This window comes from Oculina patagonica, chromosome 13 (genome assembly GCF_052425735.1).
Source record: "Oculina patagonica isolate OP01 chromosome 13, crgOcupat, whole genome shotgun sequence".
In the NCBI taxonomy this organism is placed as follows: domain Eukaryota; kingdom Metazoa; phylum Cnidaria; class Anthozoa; order Scleractinia; family Oculinidae; genus Oculina; species Oculina patagonica.
Window position 1 is genome coordinate 37197591 of NC_135770.1, and position 11107 is coordinate 37208697.

General features: G+C 36.5%; 1 protein-coding gene across 1 annotated transcript; it reads left to right on the forward strand.

The window, feature by feature from the left end:
- The first annotated feature begins 7820 nt into the window (after positions 1-7820).
- On the forward strand, positions 7821-10438 carry LOC144634408 (uncharacterized). Its single transcript, XM_078493356.1, has 2 exons — positions 7821-8585; positions 9473-10438. The coding sequence occupies exons 1-2, from the start codon at positions 7901-7903 to the stop codon at positions 10426-10428; spliced, it is 1641 nt and encodes a 546-aa protein (XP_078349482.1). The 5' UTR covers positions 7821-7900; the 3' UTR covers positions 10429-10438.
- Positions 10439-11107: the final 669 nt, after the last annotated feature.

Genomic DNA, 11107 nt, shown 5'->3' on the forward strand with positions numbered 1-11107 from the left:
TTAGCACAATTGAAGTAAATTATCTAATCTAATAATATAAATGAGTTTCAGAAGCATAGAAAATGTTGAAAAAGTTGATTATCTCAGATTCAATCTGCAAACACCCATTATTCAGCCGGCAAATGGCTTATATCAGGAAAAAACAGGGTATATATTCAATATGACTGATCGTTCTTCTTGGTTCGATTGGTATAACGGATACTTTATCGTCAAATACAAACTTCAAAAAAAGGCTGATGGTACAGCTATCGATGCCAATGCTCTAGAAACACCTGTGCTAACGTCAACGATAAATGATAGTTCCAGTATTATAAATCACATTATGATAACTTCAGGAGGTAAAAAACCTTACGATGGTAATGACCTGCATAAAATCTGTTTCATAAAAGGATTGCTTGAATTTTCTGATGACTATAGCCGTACAGTAGCTACCAATTTTAATTGGTATCTTGACGATAGAGCTGTATTAGTGGGCAATTTGACAACAGCCCCAAAAGTAGGAGCAATTAAAAGAGGTGAATTGTGCGCACAATCAAAAGACGTATATGCGTGTATTCCGTTGAATAGGTTTTCCATTTTTCAAGAACTACGAGATAAAATGATACCACCTATGCAAATCGAACTAAACATAACACTAAATGATGATAGAGAATTTATTTACAGAGTTGGGGGTGCTGAAACACGATATGTGGTTCTAGATTTTCAGTTATGGTTACCACGTTTGAACTTTACATCAGCAGGACAAAAATTTGTGAATAGTAGTTTTTTAACAGCAACAAAATGGACATATTTAAGAGAATTTATTAAACATTCATCACCAACAACTGCTATTTCTGGGATATATCAAATTACACCAGCTATTAAAAATGCAAAACATGTTTTTGTATATCTGCAAAGAAACAAGTCAAATAATGAATTAGAAAATCCCTTTATTTTTGATACTTTTAAAATAAATGCGGGTGATAATGCATGTACACTATCTACCTGTCGATTGCAACTTGGGAATTCATATTTTACTCCAGAACTAGAGTATGATTGTGATTTTAAACCAAGATTATATAATGACATTCAAGAATATGCATTCAGAACCAACGACTACAATACAGGAACTCAGTTAAATTTACAAAATTATTCTGAATTATTTCCTGTTATCTATTTCGATTTAAGAAATCATAAGGAATCGGTTACTGATGATCCAAAACAGTTATTGTTTCATTACAGATTGAATGTACAAGCTACTGACGATTATATGATATACGCTGTAGTTCTTTATGAAGAAAAAATTGTAATTGACAAAATTGGGAATGAACTTATTTTTATGTAATATTTAATCTAACACTATTATATATAGAGCAAGACTATGAGCACAAAATATATTTCAACATATATTCCTTTAACAGAAGGCCAAATGAAAAAGCTAGCCAGAGCAATCAAAAATTCAAGTGAAGTGAGTTTATTGATTGATAAGCATCAGATCAAAAAGAAGGGTAATACTGAGTTATACCTTACAAAAAGACAAATAACACGGCATAATAAAGTAAAAAGTGAGGGTAAAGGCATTACATTGAGTTTATCTAAAACACAAATAAGTAAAATGCGAAAGGTGATTGGAAAAGGAATTCAAGTCACTCCCCCTCAAGGAGGGACAGGAATGCAAATAGAATACCCTTATTATTCACCACAAATCATTAGGAAACAAAGATCAAAAAACGGTGGTAAAATTAAACTACCAAGTAAGAAAGATGTATTATCTTACAGATCTCCTCCAGTAATAGGATCGTGGGATGAATATAATAAGTTTCTTAAAGGTGGATTGGTGCTTCCAAAAAAAAAAAATCTTAAAACCGAAAAGAAAGTAAGAAAGCCTGCATTTTTTAAAAAGCCTCTGAGTAATATTGATCTCCTGAGATGGTGTAAGTATTTGGGAATTAATATCACAGGGATATACAGCAGAGACCAACACATGCCTAAAACACATAGCCCGTGTATCATTAATTTAGACAGCTATGAAGGTGTTGGTAGCCACTGGGTTGCCTGTGTTCCTAGTATTAAAAAAGACATATTGTGGTACTTTGATAGCTTCGGAATGCCCTACCCAAATGAATTTAAAATGAGAGCTGAGAAAGATGGGATAAAACAAGTTTTGTATAATAACACACAATATCAGAATATCAAATCAGTACTTTGTGGGTATTATTGTATTTATTTCTTGCATCAAGCATTGGTTTATGATAGAAAGTATCATGATATATTAATGCAATTATCAATGACTGACACAATGTACAATGAACGTTTTATAAGCAATTATTTCAAAAATATGTAATCATATTATATATGAAATCGTATTGTGTGAAACAAAGAAAAATAACAGATTGTGTGCCAAATTCTGAACAATATGTAAGGTCAAAGAACGGAAAACTCATGTTGCGTTGTATTTGCCAAGAGTGCGGTATTCGTAAGAGCAAATTTGTCAGTGAAAAAAGGGGTCAAGGAGTTGGACAAACCATAAACAAAAAGGTCGGTGAAAAGGTTCCAGGGTTTCAACAGGCTCAAGACTTAGCATCGGGTATCATGGCAGTTACGGGAGCTGATAAAGATCTATTTAAAAAATATTGGCGGGGTGACTTTGCTAAAGGTATATTTAATAAAAAAAGCGGGATTCAGACATCTAATTTTTGGAAGCCCGCTGGAGCATATGCACATGAAAAATTTAATCCATCATGTAATTACACAGAATATAAAAACGGTAAATGGATTAATCATTATTGCGATTAATATCTAACATATATATAATGGTTAAATCATATTGTGTAAAACAGAAGAAGCAGACTGAGTGTATACCAGAGTCTGAACAATTTGTAAAGGCTAAAAATGGACGTTTAATGCTTAAATGTAAATGTGTTGAATGTGGAATCACTAAAACTAAATTTGTCAAAAGTCAAAGTGGTGGAGCTCTTGCTCGTTATAAAGGACCATCTACAACTGATAAAATAGCCTATGTAGCATCTAATTTCGTAACTCCATCACCAAGTTTTGGTGCTATGGCTAGACTTTTAGCTGGGCAAACTTTCAAAGGATTAAAAGACAATGTTAATTACTATAGAAAGGGAAAAGGCGTCGATGTTCATAAACTAATCGGTAAATTACCAAGACCGAAACGAGGTTATACTCTCCCTAGGCATCGATACACAGGTCCTTATAATGATCTTGAAAAACAGGTAAAATGGGATCGAAAAACAGGTAAAATATTAGAAATATATGAGCAACCAACTGGTAAAACAGATGCCGTATCTATGCAACATGATGTTGATTACAGTGTTTGTGCTGACAAACCATCAAAAGATCAGGTTAAATGTAAAAACAAGGCTGATAAAAAGATGGTAAAAGCCCTTGATAATATACCTTGGAATGAAAGGCAATGGGGGCATGCTATTGCTCGTAATACGATTGCAGCAAAAGCTAAAATAGGCATGGGAATAAAAAAAAGGAAGACAAAAAACGGAAAACGGCGTTGAGTAAAAATGATTGGTCTCAACAATTAGCCGATGAGTTACATAAACCAATCAGACGAAAATTTAAAACTAGAAGAGTAATATCAAATGGAATTGACGACATATGGTCTGCTGATTTAGTTTTTATGGACAAACTTTCAAAATGGAATAAAGGTTATAAATATCTATTGACTATAATTGACGTATTCAGTAAATTCGCTTGGGCTATACATTTGAAAGATAAGAAAGGTACATCAATAACTAACGCTTTCAACAATATTGTCATTAATGACAAGCGTAAACCTGAATATCTCTGGGTAGATAAGGGATCTGAATTTTATAACAAAACATTCAAGGAATGGCTAAAGCAAAATGATATTAAGATGTATTCCACTTTTAATGAAGGTAAAGCTGTTGTTATTGAGAGATTTAATAAAACTTTGAAAAATAAAATGTATAAACAGTTCACTGTTCAAGGTAACACACAGTATTTAGATATGCTTCCCAAACTGATTAAAGAATACAATAATACAAAACATAGTTCAATAAAGATGTCACCAACAGAAGCAAGCAAAAAGAAGAATGAAGGGATTGTTTACTTTAATCTGTATGGTGATATGGAGCAAGTATCATCTAAACCGAAATTCAAAGTCGGCGACAAAGTCAGAATATCTAAGTATAAACGAATTGTTTTCGATAAGGGTTATACACCGAATTGGAGTGAAGAAATATTTAAAATAAATAAAATACAATACACTAATCCCATCACTTACAAACTGAAAGATCTCAGAGATGAAGAAATACAAGGTAGCTTTTATGAACCTGAATTATTAAAAGCAAAACAAGATGTATTCAGAATTGATAAAGTGATCCGTAGAGACTACAAAAAGAAACAGGCTCTTGTCAAATGGAAGGGATACAGTGATGACTTTAACAGTTGGATTCCATTCAAGGATTTACAACAAATTTAAACGCACTATATAAAAAAGTTTGAAAAAATTTTATCTAAACTAATTATAAGAGAGAAGTGAGCCAAGCTGATCTCTTAACAGTGTATATATAAATACACTGTTCTCGTTGCTTAGGTAACCAAAAATATAGTTTATTTCTGGTTATTTAAACGCGATATAAGAGGCTTAAAAAATAATATATAATAAAGTATTATAATGACATCATATAATATCAAAAATAAATTTGTCGAAATGATGAAAATTATTGAGAAGCATTGGATTAAAAACAATATACCTGTTTCGCAATTGAGTGAGAAGGAGCAATCAGAGAGCTTAGTTAATATTTGTAATGAACTTGGTATTTTATCAAATATGATTATATACGATGATATGAGTAAAAATCTTTTAAATATACAAAAATATTATATTGAGAACGAAATTTGGATGGAAAGTCAAAAATCGATACATATCGATAACTAAATACAATAAAACAAGCGCAGGGTATAGGTATGATTTAAACGCATTGTATTCAGAAATTATAAAAAAGACTATAAGAGCTCAGCTTGATTTTCAGATTTGAACCTAGGGTTGAGTTAAACGCACTAAGATGCAAGATTTTTAAAAAAGAGTATAAGAAGTTTTTTTTTATTTTGAACCAAGGGTTGAGTTAGGGTTGGTTTTCAGGCTTGGTTTTTCTAGGGTTTGAATTTCAGTTTTGATTCTAATATTTGATTCCAATATTTGAATCCATTTTTATCCCCATATTTTGGGCCCACCACTGGAAGTAGTGATGTACTACATCTCTAAGGCAAATTTGCCTCAGAGTGTAGTACATTACTACTACTAACTGCCCCAGGAGAAAAAATATATAAATAAAAATAACAGGGTGAAGCATTTGAAAAAAGAAGGATAAAAAACGCGAACTTTTCTTTACGAACAAAAATAACTTAAGAGCAAGTTTGTAGAAGAATCGAACAAAAATTGTTTTTTGCGGCAATTCTTAAAATACAGGGATTTCGCTCATCTTCTGCATGAAGGTAGTCCTTATTAAAACTAAAAACGTTATGTTGTTTTTTTCTTCAAATTTATACTTCACTTCGAATAATACACAGTGCCAACGGGCGCTGCAAAGTGGCTTATTGAAAGCGCTTTGCTGGCTTTAACCTGAAATACGGCTTAATCAAGTAACACAAAAAGGGCTCGTTAATCATGACGATACATATTTGGTTAAACTCGTATCGGTGGTTGCTTCAAATTCACCAGTCGCAGACGGATTCGACAAGCGGCATGCGAACTGAACGGAAAGCCATTGAAGAAATGACAGGAAAAAACGTATTGCATGGGACAGGATATCATAATCAAGCAAAGGTGAACATATTTATTATGATTTATGCCTTGGTATTGCTAGTGTTGCGACTAAATTGATTTAAAGAACAAATACGGTGGTAATTCTTGGTTTTCATGTTACGTCATAAAATTCTGAAATCAAAATTCACTAGGCCTGCTAAATTTTCGTTGTCATTAGGCGACAGATAAACTAAAAATATATATTTTTGCAAATTTCCAGATCGATAGTGTCATTCGTTTTTAAAACAGAGCATTTTGAATATTTGAGTTCTCCGTCGTATGTGACATCAAGCTGAGTGCCGTGACAAAGCTGTTTTGTTTGAAAAAAGGCCTTTCCTTTCCATTTTGTGCAGAATGAACATTTCAGATATAATAAGTGGTGTTTATGTGAAAGTGTACTAGCTCTTAAGCCAAGGATGGCCGCTGTTGTAAACAGAATTGAGTTCCAGATGGTTTCTCTGACATCACGGCGGCCATTACTGTGTCCCTCGGCAGGACACAGTTATGGCGGCTCCATACTAAGCTTTATAAATTTGCGTGGAAAGGTTCGGAAAATAACTCGCGAACGGTACACCGCACAGACCCGAAACTTGGAGAAAGTGTTTATCTATTTATCATCTATAGTATTTGAAATTCATAGCTTCTGTAGTTGAATGGTTTCGAATTTATTTTTTGATTGCGTGACAGTGAAAACCAGCAATACTTTTGGTCACGCATTCGAAAGCTTGCGTGATTTTGTGTCGTTTTTGTACGATTTTGAATAATTTTTTGACAAGTGCTTAATCATTTACCCAGACAAAACTTTGAATATTTTGAAAGTATCATCCTTCAACAGTTGAAATATATTTATCTCAAGGAATTCTGAGATATGGCACAGTGAAAATGACGATTCTTTTGACCGACCGACTTTCATTTCGCGTGAGAATAGTCTGGTTTTGTTTACCGTAAAATAATTAGATTAAACCAAAACTCTTGAAACTATGCTTATTTGGACAAGAAAGAGTCATGCAATAGACCGGTTGTATATATTTTTTTCTGCGCGTGATGGTTTTGACATACGAATCGATTGAAAATGGTCAATTTTCAACCCATTTTGTACCCTCTCAATCGAGTCTAGGCGAGTCTAGATGTCAAATCGAAAATTTCGTTTTTCTCAGAAAAATAAAAATATTTGAAGAAAAAAACAACATAACGTTTTTAGTTTTAATAAGGACTACCTTCATGCAGAGGATAAGCGAACAATTTTTCATAGCATTACCGGCCGTTGTCGGATTCTTCTAGAAATCTCCTCTTAAACTCTCTTCACAATGTGAAATGATGTAGATTGGGGTATTTTTTTTGGCCCGCAGCGATAACAAGGGGGGAGGGGGGCGGGGATATAGACTGTTTGTTTCGAAACGTGATGAAGTGCCAATTGCTGGTTTTCACTGTCACGCAATCAAAAAATAAATTCGAAACCATTCAACTACAGAAGCTATGAATTTCAAATATTATAGATGATAAATAGATAAACACTTTCTCCAAGTTTCGGGTCTGTGCGGTGTACCGTTCGCGAGTTATTTTCCGAACCTTTCCACGCAAATTTATAAAGATCTGTATGGAGACGCCATAACTGTGTCCTGCCGAGGGACACAGTAATGGCCGCCGTGATGTCAGAGAAACCATCTGGAACTCAATTCTGTTTACAACAGCGGCTATCCTTGGCTTAAGAGCTAGTACACTTTCACATAAACACCACTTATTATATCTGAAATGTTCAATCTGCACAAAATGGAAAGGAAAGGCCTTTTTTCAAACAAAACAGCTTTGTCACGGCACTCAGCTTGATGTCACATACGATGGAGAACTCAAATATTCAAAATGCTCTGTTTTAAAAACGAATGACACTATCGATCTGAAAATTTGCAAAAATATATATTTTTAGTTTATCTTTTGCCTAATGACAACGAAAATTTAGCAGGCCTAGTGAATTTTGATTTCAGAATTTTATGACGTAACATGAAAACCAAGATTACGTGTTGTCACAATATGGTGTCTGGTGTGAGCAGTTCCGCATTGATCATGAGACAGAGAAAAACATGTAACTAACAACACTGAGGACACAGCTAGGCAATGGGAAATACCTCATCAAAAGAAGAAGTGAGGCTGATCTCAAAATTAGGCGAAGGATCATACGCCGAGGTCCACAAGGCAGTGTGGAAAAACAGACGAGTCGCAACGAAGAAACTTCACAGCTACTTGTTAGAGAAGACTGATGTTAAAAAGAAATTTAAAGAGGAATGGGAATTGTTACGCCAACTAGATCATCCCAATATCGTGAAATATTTGAGCGTTGTGTTGCCTGAGTCACCGAAGGAAATGCCGATTATTGTCACCGAGCTTTTGGAACAAGATTTACGGCGATTCATAATTGAATCACAAACATTTCCCAAAGTTACCTTCCGCGATACCGTGTCAATAATGCTTGATGTCGCCAAAGGACTGGACTATCTTCATCAGCGACCAGAGCCTGTCGTTCATAGAGATCTTGCTTGTAAAAATATACTTTTGACCGCTACCAAACAGGCAAAGATCGCCGATTTTGGATTTGCAAAGTGTTTTCCGGGAGGCAAAATGGCCGCCACTGTTAACCCAGGCACACTAGCAAATCGAGCGCCTGAAACGTTTGGTAAATGGGCTTTCAGCAGAGGAAAAAAAAGTTACGGCACTAAAGCAGACATATTTTCATTTGGAGTCGTAATGTTGGAGGTTATTGTTGGTCATCCATCTGGGCGAATATCGGAGCTTCGAACCGAAGGTAAGGTTTCCATGGTTGAAAGATCATGCTTACATTGTTTCAATAAATCAAAGTATTGTTGATTCTTTTGAATTTATTGCCAATGTAGTGCGATTTATTGTTACAGCCTAATGCATTTTAGTTCCCAGAGGGAGGGACGATGAAATTACATTATATACAGCTAGTTAATGCTGCAGAGGAAATTGTAAATTGCTGTTTACATTCATGGCGAATAAGCATAGTTCAACCATTCATTCTCGAAGGATGGATTGCGTGACTAAGCGTGGCGAGAGTGTGGGGATGCGGGTAGGGATGGGGAGGGGTGGGGTGGGGTGGGGCGTAGGTAATATATCGCAGTGGTTTGTAAGAGAGCAAGAAATTATGTAAACTGAGGAAGTCATAGAAAAATATGGTAAAAAAGTAATTGTTGCCTTAAGTTTAAAGTTTTAAGGTTTTTTGTTTTTCTACCGTTGCTAACTGGTTCCTTTAGCCGTGTCATTTAAGGTGAAAAATTAAAGTGAAAATTAAAAGACAATGTATGAACTGCTTGCGTACACGTTTATGCAAGTCGTTCATACACTGTCTCTAAATTTTTCCACGCACGTAAACGCACGTAAAAAATTACGCGTCAGTGGAAATCCAGCATTAGGGTTGTGTTGTTACCGTAATATACCGTGTTCCCCACATTTAAAATTTGGGATGTTTAACCTTTTGAGTCATTCTCTATAAGACCCTGAAGAAGGAAGGTCGTGCCTTTTGAAACATTGGAATTCAATATTCTTCCCACATCGTTTAATCAGCCTTGCGTTTTTAATATCTTTGGTCATCCCTTAATCGCCTTGGCCACAGGCAGCCCAATTAAGATCGATCGAGTCCCGGTTATTCTTAACTACAGCCTTTTTTTGCAGATGGAACCATTGTACCTGAAACCACTCGTCGGAGCGAGGATCTGTATGACATGGGCCCAGAGCACCCTCTGCGTCCGCTCGTCCTGGACTGTCTACAAAATGGGCCCGAGGACCGTCCTTCAGCCTTCAATCTGGTGAATGCGCTCAGCGATTTAAAGGGGAATAATGATTTTCATCGATCACAAGACAACCTTCAATGTAAAAGGACGATCCATCGCTTGCCCGCTGGCCAGTATGACTACGAGTTCAAAGTAGTCATGGTTGGAGACACAGGAGTCGGTAAAACAAGCATTGCAACTAAATTTGTAAGACCCAATCTTCCATTTCAAGAACATATGCCCACGACGATTGCATATGGAGAATACAACGAGCGACTTCAGCTCAAGGGCAAGTCTATTTTGCTTCAAATTGTTGATACATCAGGACAGTTTAACACCACAAGCTCAATTCCGCAGTTCTACAGAGGGGCGCATGGTGCCGCTGTCGTTTTTGACGTGGGCTCATGGGATTCTCTTGTGAGTGTACGCCAATGGGTGTCCATGGTGCGCGAGAAATGTCGCTATGAGATTCCCATCATCCTCGTGGGAAACAAGACGGACACTGGATACAGAGAGGTGAACCTTGATATCGCTGAGAATGTGTGTGACGAATTCAACCTTTTTTACATTGAAGTTAGCGCCAAGACCGGTGTGAATATTGACGAGACATTTTCTGTGTTAACGGAACAGTTAATGCAACAGAGAGACGAACGCAATTTCTCTTCTCCTTCTCAGTCTACGAGTTCTGCTCCCAGTCTGCCGTCCACTTCTTCACGGCGCTATGAACCTCCTGCTCAGATCACGGCAAGGGAACCGGCACTGCACAAGAGAATCGAAAAAGACCCTGACAGCATCAGTTTGAAGCCAGGACACGATGCCACTGACACAGGCACAAAGAAAGAATCATGCTGCTCGTGAACGTACGGAACCTTTCAGACTTTCTCAACAAAGCCCGTTCGCTTGCTTCTCTTGATTTCGTCGCTATCGCGACCGGCTTCGTCGCTTGTTTATCACGACTTCGTCGCTCAAAAGAGTCGACTTGTAGCAAGTCTAGGAACCTTTCTACCGCTTGCATGTCATCATTTTAAAAAAAACTGGGATTGACTCGGTGCAAACCCGCCTGATGAGGTGACAAAGTTTAGCTTTGTCCATTTACTTCTTGCCTGGTTCACACACGTAAAGCAAACGCAAACCGGCAATGTTCACACGTTAAATCATTCAGGCGCATTTAGATCAGATGTTTCCTTACAGAGATTGAGGATGATTGTTCGCTTCCATTTTCGCTTTCTTTATACCAATTGACATGCGCTTGCGTCTGCTTTACTCCTGAAAACCAGGCATTAGTGCTGGATTAAATAATCCAACAATAGGCTCATCCCAACCTTGTCTCCAGGGCGCTTTTCTTTTTGAAAGGGATCGGACTGCGCTCGGAGAACGAGGTTGGGTGAGACTTGTTAGTATTGTAGCTGTGTTTGGACACGGAGGTCAGTAAACGCCAAAGATGCACAATTAAGTGCTCTTTAACGGGCTCTTCGTGGCACAATTCTTACTTCTGTAAAAGCGTTGTACATGACTGAGAATGTAAATTTGTAGATTA

Bases quoted from the DNA above. Each gene is read 5' to 3' on its own strand.
- LOC144634408 (XM_078493356.1), top strand. From the start codon at position 7,901: ATGGGAAATACCTCATCAAAAGAAGAAGTGAGGCTGATCTCAAAATTA. The intron at 8,586-9,472 runs GTAAGGTTTCCA...CTTTTTTTGCAG, and splicing joins ATCGGAGCTTCGAACCGAAG to ATGGAACCATTGTACCTGAA.